Source organism: Dromaius novaehollandiae, chromosome 2 (assembly GCF_036370855.1).
Source record: "Dromaius novaehollandiae isolate bDroNov1 chromosome 2, bDroNov1.hap1, whole genome shotgun sequence".
Taxonomy (NCBI): domain Eukaryota; kingdom Metazoa; phylum Chordata; class Aves; order Casuariiformes; family Dromaiidae; genus Dromaius; species Dromaius novaehollandiae.
Genome location: NC_088099.1, coordinates 158,065,318 through 158,089,636, shown reverse-complemented (window position 1 = coordinate 158,089,636; position 24,319 = coordinate 158,065,318). Strand labels below are relative to the sequence as shown.

General features: G+C 44.9%; 2 protein-coding genes and 1 long non-coding RNA gene across 5 annotated transcripts in view; 1 reads left to right on the top strand and 2 right to left on the bottom strand.

The window, feature by feature from the left end:
* Nucleotides 1-160: 160 nt before the first annotated feature.
* Nucleotides 161-5,380, bottom strand: TRIB1 (tribbles pseudokinase 1). Its single transcript, XM_064507859.1, has 3 exons — nt 4,816-5,380; nt 4,125-4,417; nt 161-2,416 (listed from the first exon to the last, which is right to left on the bottom strand). The coding sequence occupies exons 1-3, from the start codon at nt 5,155-5,157 to the stop codon at nt 1,948-1,950; spliced, it is 1,104 nt and encodes a 367-aa protein (XP_064363929.1). The 5' UTR covers nt 5,158-5,380; the 3' UTR covers nt 161-1,947.
* Nucleotides 4,791-13,158, top strand: LOC135327640 (uncharacterized). Its single transcript, XR_010388062.1, has 3 exons — nt 4,791-4,893; nt 8,589-8,711; nt 10,228-13,158. It is a non-coding gene; the product is annotated as an uncharacterized LOC135327640 (long non-coding RNA).
* A 1,497-nt stretch (nt 13,159-14,655) lies between these two features.
* NSMCE2 (NSE2 (MMS21) homolog, SMC5-SMC6 complex SUMO ligase) overlaps nt 14,656-24,319 on the bottom strand; it is a 131,615-nt gene continuing 121,951 nt past the window's right edge. For all 3 annotated transcript variants that reach the window (XM_026110081.2, XM_064507861.1, XM_064507862.1), the window contains exons 5-7: nt 18,718-18,821; nt 18,297-18,403; nt 14,656-15,032 (exon numbers count right to left, since the gene is read on the bottom strand). In XM_026110081.2, coding sequence (XP_025965866.2) covers nt 14,918-15,032; nt 18,297-18,403; nt 18,718-18,821 — 326 coding nt within the window. In that variant the 3' untranslated portion in view covers nt 14,656-14,917. The remainder of the gene's footprint in view (nt 15,033-18,296; nt 18,404-18,717; nt 18,822-24,319) is intronic.

The window sequence follows — 24,319 nt, the reverse complement described above, 5'->3', positions numbered from 1 at the left end:
GGGACCCCCCGGCCCAGCCGCTGCCCTCTCCCCCTGCCATGGCCATCAGGCCCGACGGGGCTCGTGTGCGTTGGCCCCATCGTGCTGGACAGCAGGATGCGACCCGGCCCACGCAGCGCCTGGCCAAACCGCGCTCACCCCAAAGGAGCAGGGACCAACATTATGAAACCGAGTTTATTAAAACTTTCTACAAGTCAGACCGTATCATCCAGGTTTCCACATTATATACACACATATTTACAAGTCGGACATAGTGTTTTTAGCTTTTCTTGGCAGAGTCTCCCACCAGTATATACAAGGTACTGCTTTTCTCAGGAGGGTTAAACTGTATCACAGATACAAATGTCAAGCAATCATGAGAGGTTTAGTGCAACGGAGAGCGGGAGCGCCCCGCTCTTAATGCTCATGATTCTGTCAAGTTAGTATTGCCAGCAGTAATTCACATTAAATTGCTCTTCGACACCTCTTGGGACAAACAAAGTACGACAAAACGAAGGAACAAAACACAAACCACCCGCCCCCCCCGAGCAGTACGGTATGTACAGAGCACACAGGCCATGAGGTATGAGGGCGATCTCCCCCGCCGGTGCCGTGCGGGCCCCGTGGGGCGACCTGGCCGCCACCGGGCCGTGCATTAACCATCGAACACCCATTTCCAAAACCACGCTCGCACCTACAGCGAACGGACATCTCTTTACACCGGGCGCAAACGTCACACGAAGCAGAAAGTTCAAGGCAGGACTAAGCTTGACTTACCCCCAAACCAGGTGGCTAATGATTTAGATCTACTTGTCCTCCACGCACATTGGAAAGACCATGAATAATCATGCAAAAAAAAAAAAAGTTTTTTTTTGAGAGGGGGAAAATAATGTAGCTGGAGGCAAACAACATACCTGAATAACCAACTAAGGACGTATAGAGATTTTATGCTTAAGACTATCTTTCTGGGGATGGTGGGGGGAGAAGGAAAGGAGATGCGATGCTTTAAAGACTTGAGCCCGCAGGAAGACACAAAGCGTTCACATGGGCTGTACGAGGTGCCCGATGCTTTCCGAGGGAAGGCTCCCCACCCCATAGTGTTACATTTTGGTAAACGGATATGTTTTGGCACCCAGAGCCAACGAGAGCTGCTCCTCGCAAAGCTCACCGAAGGCAGGAGATGACCGGGACCATGCCGTGGTGACTCTAGGCTCGGGTATGTTCAAAACGCTTGCATGTTCAGCAACCAAAATCAGAGGGGATCCAGCTGCGAGATCACCTGTTTTCTCTTCCACGAAGAGTTGCAGCAGTGATCACAGTAGTGATTTGTCTTACAGGTGGCCCTTGACCTGCTTCACGTTATTCACTTATAGAGAAAAAGATCACCCGGAGCAACACACAGGTAGCCGGAGGCGGCGGATTGAGACCTCCTGCCCTCGCCAAAGTGTGCTTACAGTCAGAAACCCCCTGTGTGAGACTGCCACGGTGGCACTCCAAGTCCACTCCCCTTTTCACCAACTCCTGTCAGATTTGCTCAGGTAGGAAGGCGCCTTGTGCTCCCCCACCCACTACGTTTCACCGGCGGGACCTCCTTAGCCGCTGAGGATGGGGAACTCAAAGAACTGCCTCTCTGCCTCTTCCTCGCCCAGCGATACGGCTCTGCGGTCCAAGCCGAGCTGGTCGCAGCGGTGCAGGACATGGGAGGCAGGAGAGGAGCCAGGCAGCTCCTGCACGGGTCCTCCAGGGCCAGCGGCAAGGACCTGCCAGCAAAGCAAGCAGGTGAGACCCGGCAGAGGCTCAGGGAGCAGATCTACTGCTTGACATTTATTTCAAACAAGGTCACTTTTCTGACCGTACTGGCACTTTAAGATGCTGTGAGTTTGCAACGTGGAAAAGAGAAAAAAAAAAGAAAGAAAAAAAAAGATGCCGTGCGTGAGAATCGTGAGGGTTTTTTTGAGATTTTCAGGATTAGCAGAAGAAGGAACTAATATCGTCACTGTCTCCATGATATTCTGGAACGATTTGATCCGCAGTTCCCGTTTCCTGGTCGGTATATCCAAGCTCCAAGACCGCTTCGAACCAAGGATGAAGCAAGATCTCCGGAGCGGTGAGTCTTTCGGAGGGCTCCCGCCTCAGGAGGCTGCGGATGAGGCATCTGGCTTTGGGAGAGACGTGGTCGGGGATGCAGAACTGTCCCCGCCGGATTTTGGAAAAGAGAGTACTAGGGTCCGAGTCGTGGAAGGGGTAGCGTCCCACCAGGAGGGTGTAGAGCATCACTCCCAAACTCCACACGTCGGCCGATTTCCCGGAGTACGTCCCCGTCGTGTTGAGGATCTCCGGGCTGACGTACGCGGGGCAGCCGTGCTTGTCGGAGAGCGCGTCGTCTTCGCCTTTGATGATGTGCGTGTCCTCCAGGCTCTCGAGCCGCAGCTGAGTCCTAAGGGGCACGGGAGAGGCAGGCACACGTTACCGCCCGGCGGCAGCGAAAGACGGGCACGGCTTTTCCAAGAAAAGCCGCCAGCCGGGGCAACCGCGACTCCCCGCCTCGCGGCGGCGCAAAGGGAAGGAGAGGCAGCCACTTGTCAGACTGGGACGGAGAAGCTTCTCCCCATCACCCCGGGCTTCAGCAGCAGCGGGGGCTCTCGGGGCGGAGCAGCAAGGCCGCACTGCTGCTTGCGGGCCCGGCTTTGAGCAAACAGCGCCCGGCTGCACAGCTTTTCCAACTCAACATCTGCATCTCCTCCGCACCTGGGGTCATCCTCAACCCTCCTCAGCTTTTATTTCTGCCCTTTCCAGCTGGGTACCGCCGCGACGGCCCCTTGGGGCCCACCCTGACCGCCTGCTGCGCTTAAAGCGGAGCTTTTACTGAATCAAGGAGCCGTTCACGTGCTGCAGGAGGGCTCGGCTGCCGGGGTGTAAATGCGCTAACTGCAGCCTGTCCTCGACGTGACCTCCTGTTGTAATGCAAAATACCCATTGGTGCTGTAAACGGAAAATATGACTCAACGCGGACTGTGGGCCCCGGATTGGCTGCCGCTGTGCTGAAACTGCACCTGTGCTCGCTAGCCGAGGAGTCTGCCCGCGTTGCTTAACCCTCTTGTTGCCAAATTTGATGCACATGACATTAGCCTGTGCAATGCGTATTTCCAAATGAGCGAGACTGTGTGCAATCTAACATTTCAGCAAATGTTTCATCTCATTATGGGTGGGAAAAGCTGCAACAGCTTCCTTCAAAGGAATTACTCTCTTTGCATGTCAACATATGGTTGTATCTGTTTCAGAGGGGCAGTTCTAGTTAATTTTCTTATCGCATTCATAGGATTTATCTTCAAGAAGTATCAGCCGAGTTAGTTAAAAAAAAATGCATCTTCCTCTGCTTCACTAACAACACATCAAGTTTCATCAGACTAAGCACAACTGCATGAAAGCTTTTACTTATTATAGCCTTCAATGGGATAAGCACCTCATCAATGCCAGTTTTGCTTATTAAACCCCATTTCTGGCTGTGCCGTGCTAATGCTGCAACGCGAGAGCAGCAAACACCCCCGGGAAATACAAACAACTCCCTCATCTAAAATTAAATAGCAATTGGGAAAGTATTTCTGTGGAAGGGGGCTTGGAATTGTCTCTCTGTAAATCTATGCTTTAGGCTAAGTTTTACCAAGGTGTTTTTCCCCTTCGAGGAGGATTCCCCAAGGAAGAGTTAACCAGTAAGAGATTCCCCAAGAGTTAACCGGGACATCACCGCCGGCAGGGATGGGAGAGAAGAGCTCTCTCGTGCTCGGTGCCTTCTGGTCACCTTACGCTGAATGAATTGCACGGATGATATAGGTAGACACCCGGCACTGAGGAGCGATCGCCCCTTTGTGCACCACAAGGTTTCGGGGAAGCTCTGCCGAGCAAGTGGGAGCTCACGCCGAGCTCCCTCAGCTCCATCAGTTGAGATCTGACTAAAAATACATGTGGATCAATTAGATCTGTGACTATCACAGAGACGTAATATGGACCTGCTTGGATCATTCATCGGTGACGCCTGGTTTACGCAGCAATTTCCACTACCCACAATATTTTTTGCCTAAAAACAGGGCATTTCTCGGGGCGGCGTTTCTCCCCGCCCTCCCTGCCAGCAGCTGGCGGCTGCTTACCTTTCCTCATTAGAAAAGACAAATTTCCTGAGCTTGAGGTCACCGAGTACGATGGCCGACTGGTGGCAGTGAGCTACAGCCGCGACGATCTGCTTGAAAAGCCGGGCAGCTTCATCCTCCCGCAGCCTTTTGCAGCTCCTCACGTAGGAGTGCATGTCCCCAAAGTCCTTCTCGAAGAAGACATAGGCCTTGGTGTCTCCGAGGATCACTTCCACGACCCCGGTGATGTTCCTGTGCGACGGCAGTTGAATGTAGGGCCGGATCTTGTCCTGGTAGTGTTTGAGAGGGAACACCTGTAAGGAGGAAATCAAAGCAAAATTCACTCTCAAGGGCGTTGAAACCGGCCTCTCTCGTAGCAACTCTCCCCAAACAATGATGAGGGAGCTGGAAGGGCGCCAGCGCTCGGCAGCGCAGCTCTTCCCGGGCCCCTTTCCCGGGCTGTTAAAGCACTGTCGGTTTTACGCCGAAGGGGAGGAAGGACCCCCCCCCCCCCCCCAAAGCCCTCAGCATCCACGCGGAGTCTTTCAGGTGCCCTAGGGGAACCCGCAGCCGCGGCTTATCCTCAGCGCACGCAAATCCGCGCCGCGGGCGGGCCGGCTTCGCCCGCCGGGTTTGCAGGGGCGGACGGGGAGAGGCGCCCCGCGCAGCCCCGCCGCAGCCCCCCCGCAGCCCCGCGCAGCGCCGCGCTCACCTTGCAGCGCAGCTCCCGGCCGGAGCTGACGCTCAGCGCCCGCGACACCTGCTCGCGCTCGGCCAGCGGCAGCAGCAGGTAGGAGGCGATGAGGCTCGGCCCGGCCGCGCCGCTGCCCCCGCCGCCGCCGGCGGGCGAGGCCGGGGCGCAGGGCGAGCCGGGGGCGCTGAGGCAGTCGGCGGGGCCGCCGGGGCAGTCGGCGAGGCGCGGGCACTTGGCGGCCGGCGCCTCCTCGGCGGGGCCGTCGGGCGGCGGCAGCCGCTTGGCCGGGGCGCTGCGGCAGCGGGCGGCCGGCAGGAGCAGCGCGGCGGCGCGGCGCGGCGGCGGCGCGGGGCGGCTCATGGAGGGGGCGCGGAGCGGAGCCTCCGGCTGCTGGTGCTGGTGCTGCTGGTGCTGCTGGTGCCGCTGGTGCCGCTGGTGCCGCTGGTGCCGCCGCACGCGGGGCTCAGGCGCGGGGCGGCGCGGAGCGGCGCGGCGGCTGGCGCATCCCCTCGCTGTCCCCGCCGCAGCCCCGGGCCGTGTCCACCATCTGCCGCCGACTCCGCGCTAAAGTAGTTGAAGGCTTTAAAAAAAAAAAAAAAAAAAAAAAGGGAAAGGCAGCGAGGTCTTTCCCCTCCTCCCCGGCCTGACGCAAGGGGAAGTGGGCCGGGGCCGGGGCGGAGGCTGCGCCGCGCCCGCCCCGCCGCCCTGCCCGCCGCCCCCCGGCGCCTCCGGCCTGCGCCGCCCGCGGGGCCCCGTGCTGCAGCGCGACCGGCCGCGCCGTCGTCGGGGGGTTCCCGGGGGGCTCAGCCAGCCCCGGCGGCGCTGCCGGGACACGGGGCTCCCGTCCCGCCCGCCCGTTCGCTGCCGCGCCCGCAGCCCTGTTTGTGCCCTGGCCGCGCTTTGCATCGCCAGCCCGTGCGCGTTTGCCGTCGGATTTAAGGCGCCCCGTCAAAGCGCTTCGCACTGGCCGTTGCCCGTTTTGAAGCATCCGCTGTCCGAGGAGGGGACAGGAGCCACCGCGGAGAGCGGAGCCCACCCGAGCCGCCGCCGGCAGGCTGCACGGACTGCTATTTAATAGGTTTCCAGCCAGGGTTGTTAGTAAATGGGAAAAAAACAGGAGGAAAACAGACAACAAACGATCGCTGGAAAAAAGTGCAAACAGCTGTAGTTTTGACAAGAGTTCCTCGGAAGGAAAATGCTCCCAACTCTGCTGTCCACAGCTATGCAAATTTTCCGTAATTCAGGACTGAGGCTTGCATAATAATACAAAGAGCCTGGGCTTTTGCTAAGCTGCAGAATCGGTTTTGCAGCGCGTCTTGAAAGCCCCGGTGCTAGTGCGTTTAAACAGTGGGATGTGAGAGGGCTAGATGGGGTCCCTGCGTTTCTAAAGCCTGTGTTTGCATGAATGCAGGTATTTGCTGAGATTCCTGATAGATAACTGCACTGCAAAGCCATGCATGCCTTCAGCTACTCCTAGTGTATTTTAAGAAACACATGAAACTCTTGTGCTGGATGACTCATAGCATAGCAGTCCCATTAATGCATTTAAACACAAAATTCATATGCCAAAAAGGGATATCCCAGGGGCTGCATTTTCCTTTTTTTATTTTCCAGAAATGTGATTCTATTAATGTTGGCAGATTGTTTCTGAGCAATTCACCTCCACTCTCAAAGCATGGTGTTTCGTTTTGTCCCTCTCACAGATAAAACATGCCTGATTATCCATCAGACTTGTTTTACTTTTCCCTTCCTGGGCTTTTTACAATTTGGATACCATTGCAGGTTTAATTTAGTTGGTAGGATTTTGCATAGACTGCTTGCAACATCTGGGATACAGTAATGTGGGGGTGCGAGAAGGGTGTCAGCGCTTTTGGGGGGCAAGGGAACGGTGTAGACAGCTCACCAAAATAATAATGGACCTACAAAACCTTGCTATAGCTGACGTTATTAGTATATAATGCCATTCACCGTAGTGAATGAAGACATTAATGTGAAAACCGAGGCGCCTTTGGTCCTGGCCCTCCCAAAGGTCCCTCTCTTCCCATCCATACGCCGTGGGGGCTTCCCGCTGGAGCAGCGCGGGCATCAGCAGAGAGCCCCAAAGGTGCCTCCCGTGCCAGCAAAAAGGCGATCGAACTGCCGGAGAGGTGCGTGGTGCTCTCACGGGGCTGCAGGGCCTCTGCCAGCTGGCGGCACAGGCACCCAGGGGGACCACGCTCCCGATGCAGGTGCCCACGTGTGGCTGAGGTGAACCCAGGCTTCAGTCTGCCCGGGGCAGTTCTTGGCAGCAGGAAGCCCCTGCTGTTTCTTTAAAATGCTTAGAGTGCTTTGGGGTACTCGGAGCGTTAATATCATGAATAAGCATATAGTAGCCATGGAAGGTTAATCATTAACCGAATTAATGATGCTCACGGTGTCAGTTTTATGTTTTGGGTGTGGGTTGCCGGAAAAGGTCCACACGCAGCACCCTTCCCCACCAATTCCTCCCAACACATGCAGCAGAACACAGGAAGGGATTTCCCATTTGGATTTAGGTTTTTTTTTCTCATTTTGGCTGATCCTGAAAAAGCAAATAGCAAAACGATACCAAGGATGACTGTCCAATGAACCTTCACAGCACGGTGATACTCAGAAGAGTGAAACGTGTCCTTCTTTTAGCCATATACGTCAGTGCTTGCATGCAAGCCTGGCGGGGGGGTTGTTGTGAAGCAATGCAGAAAATATACAGGAATTCAAGGGAGCGGTGCGTGAAGAGCTGCAGAACTGTTTGCAGCCTTCAAGAGATAGATTACTGCAGAACGCGAGTCTGCCGCACGTCCCACAACAGTCACGTGTTAGAGATCACTCCCCAGGCTTTTAAGCATCCAGGCATATCTCCCTCATTAGTTTCCTCTTGAAATCCAAAGCCATTGATGTCTTCCTTCTTTTCCCTGCACAAGCCTTCATCATGTCATCTCTCCCCCCTGTCCAGAAAGATTTTTCTCATGCTACCTGCTTAGCATACATGAAGAAAGAAATTCAGCTCTGCTCAGGAAGCTAGCAGTGAGCCCTAGCATCTTTTATCTTCAACTGTTTCAAGGACTTCAGAGGTACGCTGGGCATTTGCTACCATATCTGGATACCTTTTGTACCAGCCGATCCCCTTTGCAATGGGTTCCCAGGAAGCCCCGGGACTGAAGGCATTTGGGATGATCCATGGGGCCTCTTTGCTCTCTTCCAGGGTGTTGTGTGTTAAAAAAGGAGATTCCTGAGGGATATGTTGTAAGAGGAGATGAATACTGGTGCTGGCAAATCCCAGCTGTGCCAGGAATGAGTTTGAGTCTGAACAGGTTAAAAGCCCTTCCAAATGAAGCAAGGCAGTCTCACGCATCTCAGATGGACAGCACTGTAAAACACTGCGAAGCAGAGATCGGTGCAGAATTACATTTATAGACTTAACTTTGGGATAAAATACTGACTCTGTGCATGAGTCTTGTTACCTCAGTGCCAGAAAAATGCAGTGTTGTAAGCCAAATTCCAGCAGGCTACAAGGAACCAAGCACACAGCCCTGGATGCTCAAAAAGGGGACAGGTAGAAGTAAGGTGGGGCAGGCCTGGCCTTCAGGAACACAGATCTCTAGTCTGTGTGCTTGGCAAAGCACAGTGGTGTGCAACAGGCACTTTCCAAACACTAAAAAAGTCCAAGGAGTTTGCAGTCAAAGAATGGTACAAAATCTGGCTGTAAATCTGATCTGGTCTTGCAAAAGGATGACTGAAGCAAGCGGGATTGCTAGCTGTCTTCTCTCTTCCAGGAATCCCGACTGCTAGGCAGGGAGCTTGGGTTTGGAGCAGAGGCGACAGCTGGTCACAGCTCTGAGATGTCCCAGCAGAGGAAAAGGTCTTGCCCAGCACACATTGGCTAGGGCCACAGCAAGGTAGGTTGAATGTTCCTCTTCATATATACTTTTTTCTATTTTTAAAACAGATGAGCAGTGCTATCGCACCTGCTAGATGAAGATTTAAGAAGTGGAGGTATTTTCGGTGGTCATGTTTTCACATGCTTTTCACATTCCCTTTTCCTGATGTATTACTTTATTTAAGGGAATTTTTGTTATGTAGTATTCAAGCATCTACCTGTCTCACCCTCAGCCACTGCCTACCCTCATCTGATCAGCTGCTTTTCCTTAGATGCTCACAAAATTATCTCCACTGCTCCAGTTCTCTGACCCTTTATCTTTGTAACTAGGACAGCCAGAGGCAATGAGAATTGTGTAACCATCTCCCCACTTCCCAAGTGCCTGGGACAGGTCTGGCTGCTTTGATAATATGTCTCATGGGATACACAGAGTAAATCGGTATTAGATTAGGCCACTTATAAATAAACTGGCTGCTTGCTATGGAAAGAAATTAAAAAGTCATCATTTTAGTTATCAGATGAGAAGAATCATGACACACAAATATTTCAGCTAATATTAAACTGTCAGGCAAATGATGAAAAGTAAATATCTTTATTTTCCAAGTTAGCTCAAGCCATGTAATGATATTTAAACAACTACTAGATTTAAAGCCAGCAATTTAAAACCAGCGAATAGTCCGTAATCTACTACAGTGGTGCTATGTGGAATCAACCTGCATGGAAAAGGCTTGAAGTGCAGTTGTGTGGCCAGGTGATAAAGAGCTTACAGGTTATGTTTTTTATAACAAAATCATATCTGGGACAAACATACAACCATACTGAGACATTCTGGAATTCAGTGGCAGATTCAATATTAAGATATAAAACACATGACAGGCACGTAGAGACATCAAACAAACTGAAATGTGATGATGTTCAGATGTCTCCCCTCAAGCCTTCACAGAAACTGTTCTTAGGCTTGCTGTTGCTGGGAAATATAAATAATTCCCTTTTGAGAAGCCAGTTGTTATCAAATCCAAGGAGTCTCATGAACAGCATCTCCTGACTTTGTTTCTTTGTGGATTAAAGAACACAAAGGCTTCTTCTGTTACTTGAAAGATGTGTGGAGGCTCAGGTTTTAAACCTCAAGTTTTTACTTCAGAAGTTGATTGCACAAGTGACCAGTGAATGAGTGTCTCTCCATTTCCCTTGCGGTCAGAGAAGATCCTACTCATACTGAGTTTACAAGCAAACACTTCCTTTGGTAAGCTTCCCATGCAACTCAATTCATGTGAATGCTTTCAAGCTCTGTGTTCGGGTCCGGACTAACATCAGAATAAGTGACTGAGGCAAACTCGCTCCTTAGCCCTGCTGCTCCACTTTATGCAGTATTTTGAAATGATGAAACACAGTTCTTATCCACCTCAATGCAGTCCCATTAAGTCAGTGAGATTACTCGTGCATCACAAAGTTACATGGGTATTTACTATATGATTTACACTCATCCCAGAATTATACCTGATTAACAATCAATCTCATATTTTTACTTCTTATAGCTACCGGCTGGCAACACAGAATCTGGTAGCATCTATGCATATGATTCTTCTCTGAGCATTGCTGTGACCATGTTCATGTCTTTGAAATAATATATGTTAACAGTAAGTATTTTTTGACCAGATTTAAATGATTATATAGGAATGATTATATAGGAATATATATATATAATGCAAGATTTGGAGTCTCTATTTGCAGTCAGAACTTTATATATACAGAAAAAAAAAAAAACTTTGACCACTGATCCCTTTGCAGAATAATCTGTACCTGTAATGGGGAGCCATCAGTTAAAGGCTGTAGCAAGGAGAAAGGAAGAACAGTCCTTAGGTTATTCTAACATTTTCCACTCCAAGAACACCCTTACTAGGGGTACCCTTACTGTATAACAGAGCACTATCCATTCCTGAAATATCCAGTGAGTGCCACACAGAACCTCAGGAGATTCTTCAGGCAGGATGGAGATTAACTCTCACCTGAAACTGCAGTGGAAGTTAATCAAGTTGCACAGTGAATTCTAAGTTTTGGCCACAGCACTAGAGCTATTCTTGAGAAAAACGTCATGAGGTACTTGTGACCACAGGTAGGTAAGACCTTTGTCATCAGCCACTCATGAGGAAACATGAGTATCCAAGAGGACATTGTCTAAAATAAGGCAGTGTGTTGGCCTTGGCCGTTGAGTCATCAGTATCACTTCCTGCAGCCCCTGCTTTTGCTCCGGGTATTTCTCAAGGGAACACTGACTTAGCCCAGGCTTTTTGATTCTTCCAGAATGAATAAGATCACAGCTCAGGAGCGGTAATGATGAATATATCCTTGATTTAGAGGACTGTGTGCTCCTTTTAGCACAAGTGTGCTAAATCTTCCATGAGATGCCTGCCTGATTAGTTTTTATCTTTATACTTTGTGGTCCCACTGACTCGAAAACTTCAGAGAGAGTCTCTAGTTTTAACATGGAGAATTCTGTTTAACTGGGATAATCTGTTCAAGCAAGAGAACTGTGTTAATGGCTCATGCCTCAGGGTATCACTGAAAGCCCTTGCATATAGATCTCTTTTGCCTTTTATTTGTTTTAATGTTCGATCAGACATTTCTTTAATCACTTGAAATTCTACATGGAACTTCTCTGGGAGAGACAGATCCTCAACATGTTTCAGTGTTAACCACATCTAGCTTTTCTGTATTTGTAAAGCACACTTTATGAAAAAAAAAACCCTATGAGTTTCTTTCCTTAAATATTATTGCAAAATTAATTTTCTGACGTCAAACAATGAGACACAATTACTCTGAGAACTGTTAACATATGCATGTTTACATATGATATCTTATAGGCAAAACAGATTAAGATTTGAAGCTTTAACTGCTGCTGATTTTCCACTTCTGTGAATCATACAGATCAGCTTATTCATCATCAGACACTTCATATTCATTCTTTAACTGTTTCAAGCTACTTCTATCCAGAGCAGAGTTGTGCACGACACGGACCACATCTGAGTAAGGAGGACGTGACTGCGTAACAAGACCTAACCTTTGCAAGTGAAACAGCAAAGAGCTGCCAACAAATACAAACAGCCACCCCAAAGAATCAATAGCATTTTATAACTTCCATCAAAAAGTCAGTTGACAGGCACAGCAGCCTTCCCCAATTGCCAAGGCAGTTCTGTTTTTCCACCCAGTAAAGTGCCAGGTGCAATTCAAGCTAATGACCAAGCCTCTAGTATTTCAATTTCAGCTGGAAAATTACTTGTGAGCACAAACAATAAGAGAGAACCAGCCACGAAAAACCAACAGGATGGCTCAAATTCTAGGTCCAGGGAAAGAAATTCACTGATCCTACGTGGAGTTCTTTGGATGTTATGATCTAAATTAGATTGAGAAAGGCCAAACATTTTGGGGAGCAGAACTTCATGGATTTCTATAAATACAGGCAATTTTCTCTAGTAGTTGAAAATCTATGCAGTACATCACTGATCTGGATGGGAGTTATTTAAGTACCATAGTCAGCAGTCCTGATGTAAGCACATCAAATATTTGTCTTTTTCTGGATAATATGGCCCTAGCCATACTTGAAAAGAGGTATCTCTGATGATAAAAGAAACCTACCTCTATTTAAATACACATATATCTTCACCTCATATAGAATTAGTATTAAAGCGAGGCAGACGTTTGCTGCCAAAGATCAGTCCATTTCTTTCAGATGGAGACTGAAAGGATTTCAGGCAGCATCTGCAGCTGCTGTTCAAGTTTCCAGATTCACTGATGGTGCCTAGCCCAGGCTAGCAAAGGAAGAAAACAAAATCATTTGTTGTGAGGCAGGAATGGGAACATTCAAAAATACCTTTCCACTTACAGAAGAAATAAATGAGCGCTTGACTGTTTGTTTTCTTCTCTTTTAAAGTGTTGCTTCAGATTCGTTTGGTATTTCTCCGAACTGCATCATCTTAACCAGGCATCTCACCTATTGCCTGTGGATTAGTTAATGCAGAGACAGACTGAGTGGCTGCAGCTTCCAGTAGGGCCATTAACACTGCTATAGGTCAAGCCCTTTCTCCTCCATGTATGGCAAAGAAACGTACCTAAGTCAGCAATCTCACTTATATTGTTATCCACTGGAACATGAGGATAACGATGGTATCAGGAATGTAGCTATCTAAGGCTATATTGGTACAAACACCACACATAGTAAACCAAACTATGCTGCCACCAGTTTGCGGCTATAAATTAATCTAGACATAATTTTGCATTTATTATGTTATGTGTTATTTGAAGGCACATTCAAGACACCTACATGAATTACATTTGAGGTGTAACACTGTGGCCAGTGGGAACTGTATACATCTTTGCATCTGAAAACTTGGGAGCCTGATTACCACTAAGGATTAGATTAGATCCACGAGAGCAACATTAATGCACATCTCTCAGAAACTGCAGAGATCGTTAACCAGGGTGTCGCACATGTTTCTCTTTCTGTGTGCTCTGCTTGTAAATGGTGCTGGAGTAAATTTAACCACACATTTGAAAGAAAAAGCTAAGAGCAGTTTAGGACATTCTCCATTGTTTTTAGACAAACATTATACCTAAAATCTTTCCTTTTGGTATTTAACTGCATTACTTCCCTGAAAATCAGTGAATCATCTTCTGAAAAGTTATCAGTTTGAGACCTGAGATGTCTTAAAAGGGGCCTGATTTTCACACATAAACATACAAACAAATATATACTGCTCAATACCCCTCCAGGCTCTTTCAAATATTTCAGATTGAGCTTCCGGGCTTCCACTGGCAGAAGCACTCATGATCACTGTTGAGTTTTAAAGGTGGACCTTTGGGTTAGACCACATTATAAAAATCATTCAGTTAACTCCTGTGAAAATCATCCAGTTAACTCCTATGAAATGTTTTGAATACAAAAGCTCAATGCAAATAATAATAATTCAGTTTCTATTTTATGCTATGAAATCAATTTACAGATTAATATTCTTCAATTACAAAATAACAATTTCAGTCTGAAGTGGTTTGCACGCCAAGTGCAATTGGGGTTAATAATGGTCTAATAAAGGAAAGCTGTTAGCAAATAGTATCCCAGAGTGAGAAGCTTAGCATTTAGGCACCAAAGCTACATTTTATACCAAATGCCAGTTCATAATTTCAGAAAAATGACCTAGGAAAATACCCTCTAACCCACCAAGGATCCCAAAACCCAGAGAAACCTATTCTTTCTGTTCTCACATATGCCAAGAGATAATTGCCACCTTACCACCAAGGCAGCTTCTTTTACCTATGGCTATTTCTGATTCATATACCTGGTGCCTTATCTGCTACATGTCTTCAGATCAATTTAGGTGATAAGTACTGAGTGTCACAAAGTTTAAGTCCTTTTTTGGATCTGTGCCCAAATGCATGGATATCTGAAGTTTATATATTTTGAGATTAACTTCTTCTCAATTCAAGGCATATGGTTTGTATTGTCTACAAATTAGTTCACTGAATACATTTTTAAGTAAGGGTCATATCCTAATATACAATATTAAGGTAAACCTCCCTGGGAATTCCAAGCCCCAAAAGCCTGAAATAAAAGCTTCTGCATCTCAAAAGCCAAGCATAAGTTACGGTAGAATGTTCATTAAATATAAGAATGAGGCCAAGACCCTTAAAGGCGAGGGGCAATTTTGTGTGTCCAAACACAAGTGCTTAGCACCTACTGCAAACCAAGCTCTATTAAAGTTCCTTGAGGTTTGTCTTAAAACATGGAAACACTCCCAAGTAGGGTGTAAAACTTGTGAAAATCCTGGTCAGGGTGCCGTATTCTGAGTAAACCCATCAGTTACAGGGAGCAACAGACCTATTTGCAGTCCTGAGCAAAACACTCACTACTGAATGCTGGCAGAATTTGCCACTCTAAAATGCTGAAAAGATTAGCACACTGACAAAGAAGCTTAAATGCTGCAAAACACATTTTATTTTTCAAATGCAAGCTTTTAGAATTTCAGGAAGGGAAAAAAAAACAATTTAAACTGGAATTCTTCATATTTGGCAGTTTAAAAAGGCTTTCAGTTACAGCTGAGACCTTCAACTTTGCCTATAAATGAAACACTTTAAATAACAATCAGTTACACAACCTGCTTACAATCAGCAGCTTATCTCACAAGACCTCTAATAACAAATTTTCTTTGTGGCAACAGCGTATCCAGCTGACTTCTACAGTGTTGACCAGCTTTGTTTATTCTGACTGTCAATCGCTCTTTTAAGTGCTTCATCTGGCACAAGATCTGATCTTTTTACATCAGCATGGCTACAGCCAATTTTAGGGCAGCTGTTAAAAAGAAAAGAGAGACTCCAGTAAATCAGAAGAATTGTATTTGTCAGATATAGGCTTTTACATAAAACCTGCTGTTTTATTGCATTTATCTGAGGTTCACTCTCTATCAGTTCCTTGTCACCTCTTTTTCTTAATTCCCTAGCTCTCTGTGGGGAAAAATAAATCTGTTTAGATAAACAGGTGGGATTCAACAGCTCACAGTGAGAAATGGTGCCGTTCGCCCGTAGACTACTGTCTGGCTTCATGTATGCAAGCTGCCTGCAGTAGTGGTACCAACGCTGTGTGGAAATCTTTCTATGTTGCTTTCTCTCTCTGAAGTCCTCTAAAAACTGCTAGTGACTACTTCTTCCTTTATTAATCTGCAGTGGATAAATATAGTAAAGATAAACAGGGAAACTGATTTATAGGGAAATAGATAAAACAGGATGAGACCTGCAGAGGCTGACTGGTGAATCAGTGGAAGATCTAGTTGAAGTGAAAATTGGCCAGTCCTCTTATGAACTGAGAAAGGGCAGAAAGGAGAGAGAGGGTCAAATCAGCAGCCTCTAAATGAAGATCAAATACAAAATGGCTTACAACTACTTAAGACAGTCAGATAAAGACAGATTACTTGAAGGGTGAAAGATATTCAGGGACCAGAGGTCATTTTCCTTTGGCAGAGGCCCAAACATGCATGGATGGTACCCACAGTCAAAAATCACACTTTTTCTGGATTTTTTTTCCCTGTTAGAAGTAACTTTTGTCTGAGCTGCTGAATTTACAGTCAGTATTCATAGCTTTTATACCAGATTTGCCCCCAGCCTGCTGTGTTTGTCATGGGTAAATCACTTAATTGCTCTGTGCCTCAATTTTTCCATCTATCACCTTATTAGAACAGTAACACAACATTAGGACAATAATTACTTGCAAGATTAATGAGTAACAAGTGCTCAGAAAGCCTCCCATAAAACTTCTTCTGTAAGCATAAAGTATTAGTATGCTATTCCAGGCAGCGGAAAATAGTGGGCAAACTGCGATAAGCAGGAATCGCCTCAAGGGATCTATTAGCAAGTCTAGCTGCGCGAGAACTGGTGGCTGTGCGTATGCCAGCTGAAGAGCGGATATGCAGCCAGCAGACTGCCAAATGCACCAAAGAGATCTCGTGTTCCTATGTAAAGGAAAGCTTGTATGAGGGAATAGCCACTTCTGTAGCTCCTCCGTGAGCAAGGGCTGTGATTGCAGGGTAAAGGTAGAGGGGGAATTTCCCCTCACCGGGATTCTGCTCTTTCAAGGTACCTGCTTTCACTTGAACAATGCTAGCAGCAACACGATCAAGTAGCAACACAACGAGAAAAGTGTCCTCAAATGAGGAACTTATTGCACACGCTGGCCTGACTCCCCACCACGGCAGACTATGGTTTCTCAAAGCCCGACTGCATTTTCATGCAAAAAGTTAAAAAAATTACAGCAGGTCAATGAGATTTTGCAGAGAAAACTGAGCAATCTTTCTTAATTCAGTTACAGCAAAGCCCAGCTATTGCTCTGTCTGTTTTTTTCTGCCATACTGGAATAAACCACTGTAAAATGGTAAGGCTGCAAGCTAAAAGCTCAAAATTAAGAACTGCAAGGATTCAGACTGCACAAACAACGTCAGTTTGGGTATACTGTAGCTTTTGAAGATGCATGTTGTACAACTTTCATGACTTTTTACTTTATGTTTTCGCTAAGTCATTTCTTTAATTTCTTCAAGGGTAAAATAAAATTCAGTCACCTGACCCTACTAATTTTTCAGCAGTGTTGAAACTTTTGATCCACCACCACAACATCTACTACCATGGCATCTTCCCAATGGATTTAACAACAAAAAGAAATATTTAGATATGGATATCCTAAATTCAGTTCCTGATTCTGAAATAGCTTTAGGCTGTCATGCACCTGCTCCCTAGCTTGTCCATCTTCTACAGTACTCTCATTTCCTTCTTTCCAACTTGTGACCTGTTTCCCAACTCCATTTCATTTTTCCAGCCAAGTTTCTGTCCCTCCATGTTGCTGGTTTTGTTGCCATTCCCAATACAGTGCACCCAGTCCACTAACCCTCCCTAACCCTAACATAGGCAAGTTGCTTCTATCTTCTCCTTCAAGCTGTCTGGATGCTAAGGTAGAGGTTAGAGTACGGATAGCTACTGAGAGCCAACCCAATCGATGCTTGATTTAATAGCAATGCTTTGCTGTAGCCAAGAAGAAGTGTGGAATAAAACGTCCTGCTCCACCCTCCTACCTCTGTGGCACAGTGTGTAGGGTCTAATAAAAATGCAAGAGCTACGGATGGAGGAAGTAAGCTGACTGCGACTTAATCATAGAGGAAATCATGTTTCTAGTCTCTAACAGACCTTCCTGAGCATGTGAAAACTGCACGTTTATTAAAAAGTCCATGACTTTTCAGTTTCGAACAAAATCCCAAACTATGAAGATCTTGTATATTTCGTGTAAAAAACAAATGTGAAATTAATAACAACAGTTCTGATGAAATAATACTTCCTCTAATCTTGCTCTAAGAAGTGTTTGAGCCCCTTTTCTTCTTTTTCTGATTTTTTGAGGGGAAAATCAAAACCATGCCAAATTTGAAACTTATCAGGGAGAATGTCAGGTGTAATAATTGAACTTTTACACGTTTTCGATCAACAAAATATGTCCTAGGTGGAAAGTCGCAGGCTGCTTTCATGCTGTAAAGTAAGAATTATTTCACTGCATTATAGCAGAAACTACACAATCCTGTCTGATCATTCTTAAACTCTACACTACTTAATATTTTTAATTTTTTAACTGTTTTTAATATTTTTCATTTCCAATTGTATTGGAATATAATTGCAAAAGAGGGTGCACACAGGAGAGAGACAGGGTTTTTTTCATTAACCTTAACGCTTGCTAAATACGCAGTAGGAACAAAACGAGCAACTAAATTTTACAAAGCTAAAGTTTCTCTCTGTTGCTCATGGCTACATAAAATCTCTTTGATTCTGTTGTGCAGGCACCATGAATAGCTGTGACTTCCCCACACACTTCCTGAATATATCCTTCCACATTGTTTTCATAAAAGAAGGAAAAAGAAAAAGATCCTTCATGTGTACAGTACTAATAGGAAGCCTGTGACTTGGGCAGACACTGAAGTATTATTTCCTGTAGCCTTGCCAATCCAAATACATTTCCTAGAACAAGTGGAATAGAATTCCACTTACACAGCAAAGCAAATAGCTTTTCCACACATTCTTGTTAGCTTACCGGACTTTCTTCTTTTGCTGCTTTCGAGACTGGATAATTTTTAGAATGGCATCTTCTTCATAGGTATGACCACAGACTTTGTTTCGAACTGGCCTCTTCATTTCCATCTGTAATCAATAAGGTTGGATTTAAACGAACTGATAATGCCCATGAATGTGCTTCATACAAGATTTTTAAATAAAACAGCACGAAGACTGTTTGCCACTCATATATGCTTTTCCATCCAAACCGTGGGGTCAGGTCTGGCATGGTAAACTGCATTGCGGGGTTTGTTTTTTTAGGCAACATTGCTTCTCTCTGATAATGATTGAAATTTATACTGCCTGATCTTTAACAAGTATTGCAGATTTATAATAAACAATCTAGTGAAGAATAAGAAATAACAATTTCCCAATCTATTATATTAGCAATGATAGCTTACCTGTGTAATGGGACAAATAAAGTTCATCTGACTCTGAGTCACAGCTATATCTTCATCAATTTGTTCAATGCCCTCATTATCATTATTATCTGATTGAAGACAAACTAGAATGGGAAATAAAACAATTTTCATTCAATATGTAATATACATAGTCAATACTTAAATAAGCAAATAAAATCCAGCATTTGCCAAACATCATCTCATAGTGATACTAAGATGCCACAACATTTTTCTGTACCACTCCCTGAAAAAGATATCACAAAAAATACTGTAATAAGGTTTCTGTTTGAAAATGTGGATTTTTAAAAGGCAACCACTTTTTGCAGGGGGAGGAGGGCTAATACTAGCCAATACTAGAAAGGAGAGAAAGAAAAGAAAGCAAGCTGGCCAGCATACATGTAAAGTCTTTGGTTTTCCTTGTTCAAGTTCATAAAAAAACAGTAGCTTGCACATGAGTCTCCAAAATCTAACAAAGGATGAGGTGGAGCCTTTGCAGTTTTGGCACTCCTGCCCTCAAGATCAGTTTGTGTTTGAATGCCATAAATGGACTTGCTATAAAGCCTGTATAAATACACAGTATATATTTTAAAAGGAATTTGTATTATTTATTATAATGCATCATTAAGTCATGCCACTGTATTTTAACAAGACTGCAATTAGTGAAATCGGCTTGAGAACAAAAGCCAAGAATGTGTTATTTGAGATAGACAATAAAAACATTATTGAAATAACCTTATGGAGGAAGGGCAGAATGAAATACTATAATCTCCCAGAATACACTTGATGGCTGTATGCCAGGGAATGAAAACCACCTTGACCTAGAGAAGATACAAGTCCTTACCTCTAACAGCATCAGAAGGAAAAGAACCCATGGGTACACCATGAAGAAATTAATTAGCCATACATTGGAGCAGTTAAGGAGGATACTGACTGCTAGGTATAACCTTAATAAAGGTACACATGTTGTTTTATCTTTGGCTTTTTTCTGTCATTGTGAATGTAGGCTTTTAGCTGAATTTTACCTAGTAATAACTTCAGGCTTAACACCTGCCCTAGCTTTCCATTCCTTTGGGGTGGTTCCGCAATGTTTTTGCAGTACCCAGTACCCTGGAGCACATTCTTCAAGGTATCCCAAACCTAACAAAATATTTCTCTCTCTAGCTTCACAGGCTAGTTTGCAATGTAGCAACACAGCGATAGAAGAGGATGAAATCTTTCAGTGGCCTACATTAGCTTTGATAGCCAACAGGGTACTGAGAAGCATATTCGAACGCTGAGGATTTAGAACTACTATATAATTTGCCTTCTATAAAGTGCCAGCTTTGGCCACCTTTGCTGCAGCTGCTGTTGTATGTTGTCAGACAGGCTTTGCATCTCCATATTCCTGTTGTTTGGTCCTCTGCATTTGTTAGTGATCAGCGTCCCCTAACTTATGGCCAGTCCTGTGTGCCTGTTTAGTGTCATCAACTTCCAGTTCTCTCTTGGAGCAATCACGATGTTTCTCACACCCAACCTAGACTCTGAGCACACTGCTATGTGAGTAAGCACATCCCTGGTTGAGGTCCTCCAGTCATTCATATCCCAGCCATCATTCCACCTGATCACCTCTGGGTATGCCGGTCTTCTTTATTTGCACCTTAACTTCCACCCTAACAGAGCTTGCCCTTCCTTCCATTTTAACATACAAAGACTTTTTCAAACTCTCAGGCTGATTCTGACCTAGGTATTCCTACAGAGACTTATTCAAGCAAGCATCGAGGGTATTTCTGTTTCTAGCAAACGTCTTTGTTAAGAAGGCCTTACTCAACAGAATACAGGGGGGGAAAGAAGAGCTCAAATGTCAAGTGTCAACCATAATTTTATGGCTTTTAACGACAAGAATATTTTCATATCTTTATCAGCTACTGACCCTCCAAGAAAAATAAATGCTTGCAAATCAGAAGGAAAGTGGGCACAATTTAACAATAAATACTGAAACTGCGACAGCAGAGAGAACAGAAAGAGATTTGCATCTGTTACCAGATTTCAGAAAGGAAAACCTGCCACATATTATTCTTGGATTGCTCACATATAATGTTTACTCTATCATAAAGTATTTTGACAATTCTTTTGTGAAGAAGTGGAGTTTTTAAATGAAGGTTTTGAAATACAAACCAATGGGTGAAATCCCACTTAGACAGCAAGGCTAAAGAATATCACAAATACTGGTAAGTGCAAGCTTCCATATGGGCTGCTTTATTTAAATACCATATTGATTTTTTTTTCAGTGAGTAATGCCAAGAAAGAGCAAGAGATTGAGATTTTCCTTAAATTCATGTATCTGCAGTTTTTGGTATACTATGGCTCTAATATCTCCTTTTGAAAACATCTGGAAACTTACACTTTTGTACGCTGTACTTTGTTCCAACTCATGAACCTGGCATGTAATTCTGGTGCTCCGGTGCATTATGTCAGGCAATGAAGTCAGAACGCAGCAGTGCTTATGAGATCTAGGCTAGATGATTGTTTACAGAGGATCATTTTTTATGTCAGTATTAATTAGATACCAAGGAAGCTGGGTAAAGTTTTAAAATGTGCAGTTTGTGCCTGTGATTTTGCTTTTAAATCTAAGTGCTCCAAGTTAGGCATGTAAGCGGCCTCTCTTGCAAGACTGTCTACCTCACTAAGGACCTTCTGATTTCACTAAGGAGTCACCACTTCATTCATCACTTCCGGGTGTTTTTACTTAGGCAAAAATGTAAGAATTTAGGAGACTACATTGAAGCATCCAAGTTTGAAAATATTAGCTCAGACTGCGGTGTTGGGGCTTGATTCCCCTCTGAATGTCTCAGGTCTCTAAATTATGTCAGATAAATCATAGTCTGGGGCTACTTCTCTCTTTTACTGGCTATGGAGGTGATTCAGATGCCTAATGTTTAGATGGTTGACACTAGGTGACTTGAGACCCATTCCTTTTAGGTGGGATATATGAATTTGCATGAATTAAAATCTTGCTATTGCTGCAAGCTTGTCTTAAGTGCTTCACGTTGGACTTAATTTGCAATAAATTTGTATGCAGTCTACCAGAGTAGGGCCCTGGTTTCAAGGAGTTATCATAGCACAAATGAATAATTATTTAAAATATTTCCCTTTCATAAGCAGCTAATATTTTTAACAATAAATACGTAAGATTGGGATGTTGTAAGTGATACTTCTAACACGTCAATAGCTAATTAGCATAAATCAGATAAACCACCCACAGATTTGTTGTTATTGCTTGATGTTCTAGATTACAGAAGGAGAGAGGAAAATAACTTTTTCAATTACTGTAAATTTTGCAGAGATTACACTGGAGGAATAGACACACATACTCCCTGAACTGGTCAGTAGGACAGATGCTCTGAACTACGGATCTGTTCCTATCAGAAGGGGTTTTTTTAAGGTCAAAGGGATTGTTTATCAAATGAAATGTATAAAAGTTTGGAGGATTTAACTTACAAGTCTGACTACTCTACATGAAGAAGAAATAAAAATGCCAGGCCATACCTGTTTCAGATAGGTCAGGTTACATTTTTCTAAAATGGGTTTTCCTTGCAAATTAAGAGCACATGAAGAAAACAGTGAGTTACTGTTGCTGAAATTCCAATGTTGCCTTAAGTAACAGAAATACATACAGCTGTTTTGGTACTTTGAGGTATTACATTTTAAGAGCCTTATGCTGATGATACAAAACTGGGAAGAGTGGCTGATACACCAGAGGACTGTGCTGCCATTCAGAGAGACCTTGACAGTCTGGAGAGATGGGCAGAGAGGAACCTCATGAAGTTCAACAAAGGGAAATGCCGCATCCTTCACCTAGGGAGGAATAACCCCAGCTGACCTGCTGGAAAGCAGCTCTGTGGAGAAGGACCTGGGAGTCCTGGTGGACAACAAGTTAACCATGAGCCAGCAATGTGCCCTTGTGGCCAAGAAAGCCAATGGTGTCCTGGGAGCATTGCCAGCAGGTCAAGGGAGGTGATCCTCCCTCTCTACTCAGCCCTGGTGAGGCCACATCTGGAGTACTGTGTCCAATACTGGGCTCCCCAGTACAAGAGAGACATGGAACTACTGTAGGGAGTCCAGCGTAGGGCTACAAAGATGATTAGGGAGCATCTCTCCTATGAGGAAAGGCTGAGAGAGCTGGGCCTGTTTAGCCTGGAGAAGAGAAGACTGAGAGGAGATCTTCTCAATGTATATAAATATCTTAAGGGAAGGTGTCAAGAGGATGGGGCCAGACTCTTTACAGTGGTGCCCAGTGACAGGACAAGAAGCAATGGGCACAAACTGAAACACAGGGAGTCCCATCTGAATATGAGGAAAAACTTCTTTAGTGTGAAGGTGACTGAGCACTGGAACAGGTTGCCCAGAGAGGTTGTGGAGTCTCCTTCTCTGGAGATATTCAAAACCTGCCTGGACATGATCCTGTGCAACGTGCTCTAGGTGACCCTGCTTGAGCAGTGGGGTTGGACTAGATGATCTCCAGAGGTCCCTTCCAACCTCAACCATTCTGTGATTCTGTGAGCCTTAAGAGATTCTAGTTTTCCACCCAGCCTCACAAATGAAATCTGTTATGAGTATTACTAACACATTTTATATCTGGCTATCTCAGCAATGATGCATACAGCTAATTAGTGCCCACTATTGCACTAAAACTGCATTCTCACAGAGGTATCTATTTTTGGTAACACATCATAATGAATTTTGCAACTGCCAACTGTTTTTGACTTATTCAATTTTAATTAAAAGCTGGTAGTACTTTATATCTCTATCACTTTCATCTCCTGATAAAAAAGTGACTAATATACCCTAGCTAAGTTTTTACCAGGTCTGCTGAGAGAGTGGGAAGTTTTAAGCCAACTTTTAAAAATGAGAAATCTGTAGTGCAGAGACATTAACTGCTGTATTCAGAGCTATAGTAAGCATTGATAGTATACATAAAAAAATTAGAGGAAAGGTCCTCTCTGTTGGCATTTTCACTTCTAGGACAGACACAATGCTTTCTGCTTACTGCTTCCATTGGCAAAAGCGTCCTACACCCCACTCCTGTTTCTCTAAGGTGAAGTTTGTCCTTATTTGACCTTAAGTATGTACCTGCTGCAATGTAAACTTAATTGATTTCTTTCCTTTTGTGCTGCACTGTTTTACCTTCTTGCCTGCCACCAGCCAGACGCTAATCCCTGAAGTCAAAGGGTAATGTTAAGCATGCAGGATTGAGTCTTTGTAAGACTGAGCCACTAGACAGACGAGGCCTTGGCTCCCGAGAGGTTCTATTGTACTACTGACTCTATAGAAATAACAGCAACTCATCCAGGCTGGGAAAAATCCTATCTCTGAAAGCTCCAAGAAAAACAGAAATGTTACGAGGGCAAGTCAAACGCCAAGTGTTCCTGCCAGCTGGACAAAGAAAATGAAAAGCGGGGGAGCTGAGGGACATCACGTCCAAGGGTTACAGTCTAAGAATCAAACGGGGCAGTGACTGGAGCTGGGACACTACCTGCTGCTGGTGCAGGGTGAGGAAAGGCCAAGGACAAGTCAAAAGGAGGGAATGAGCCCAAATAATGTTTTCCACAAAACCTGCTGCTGA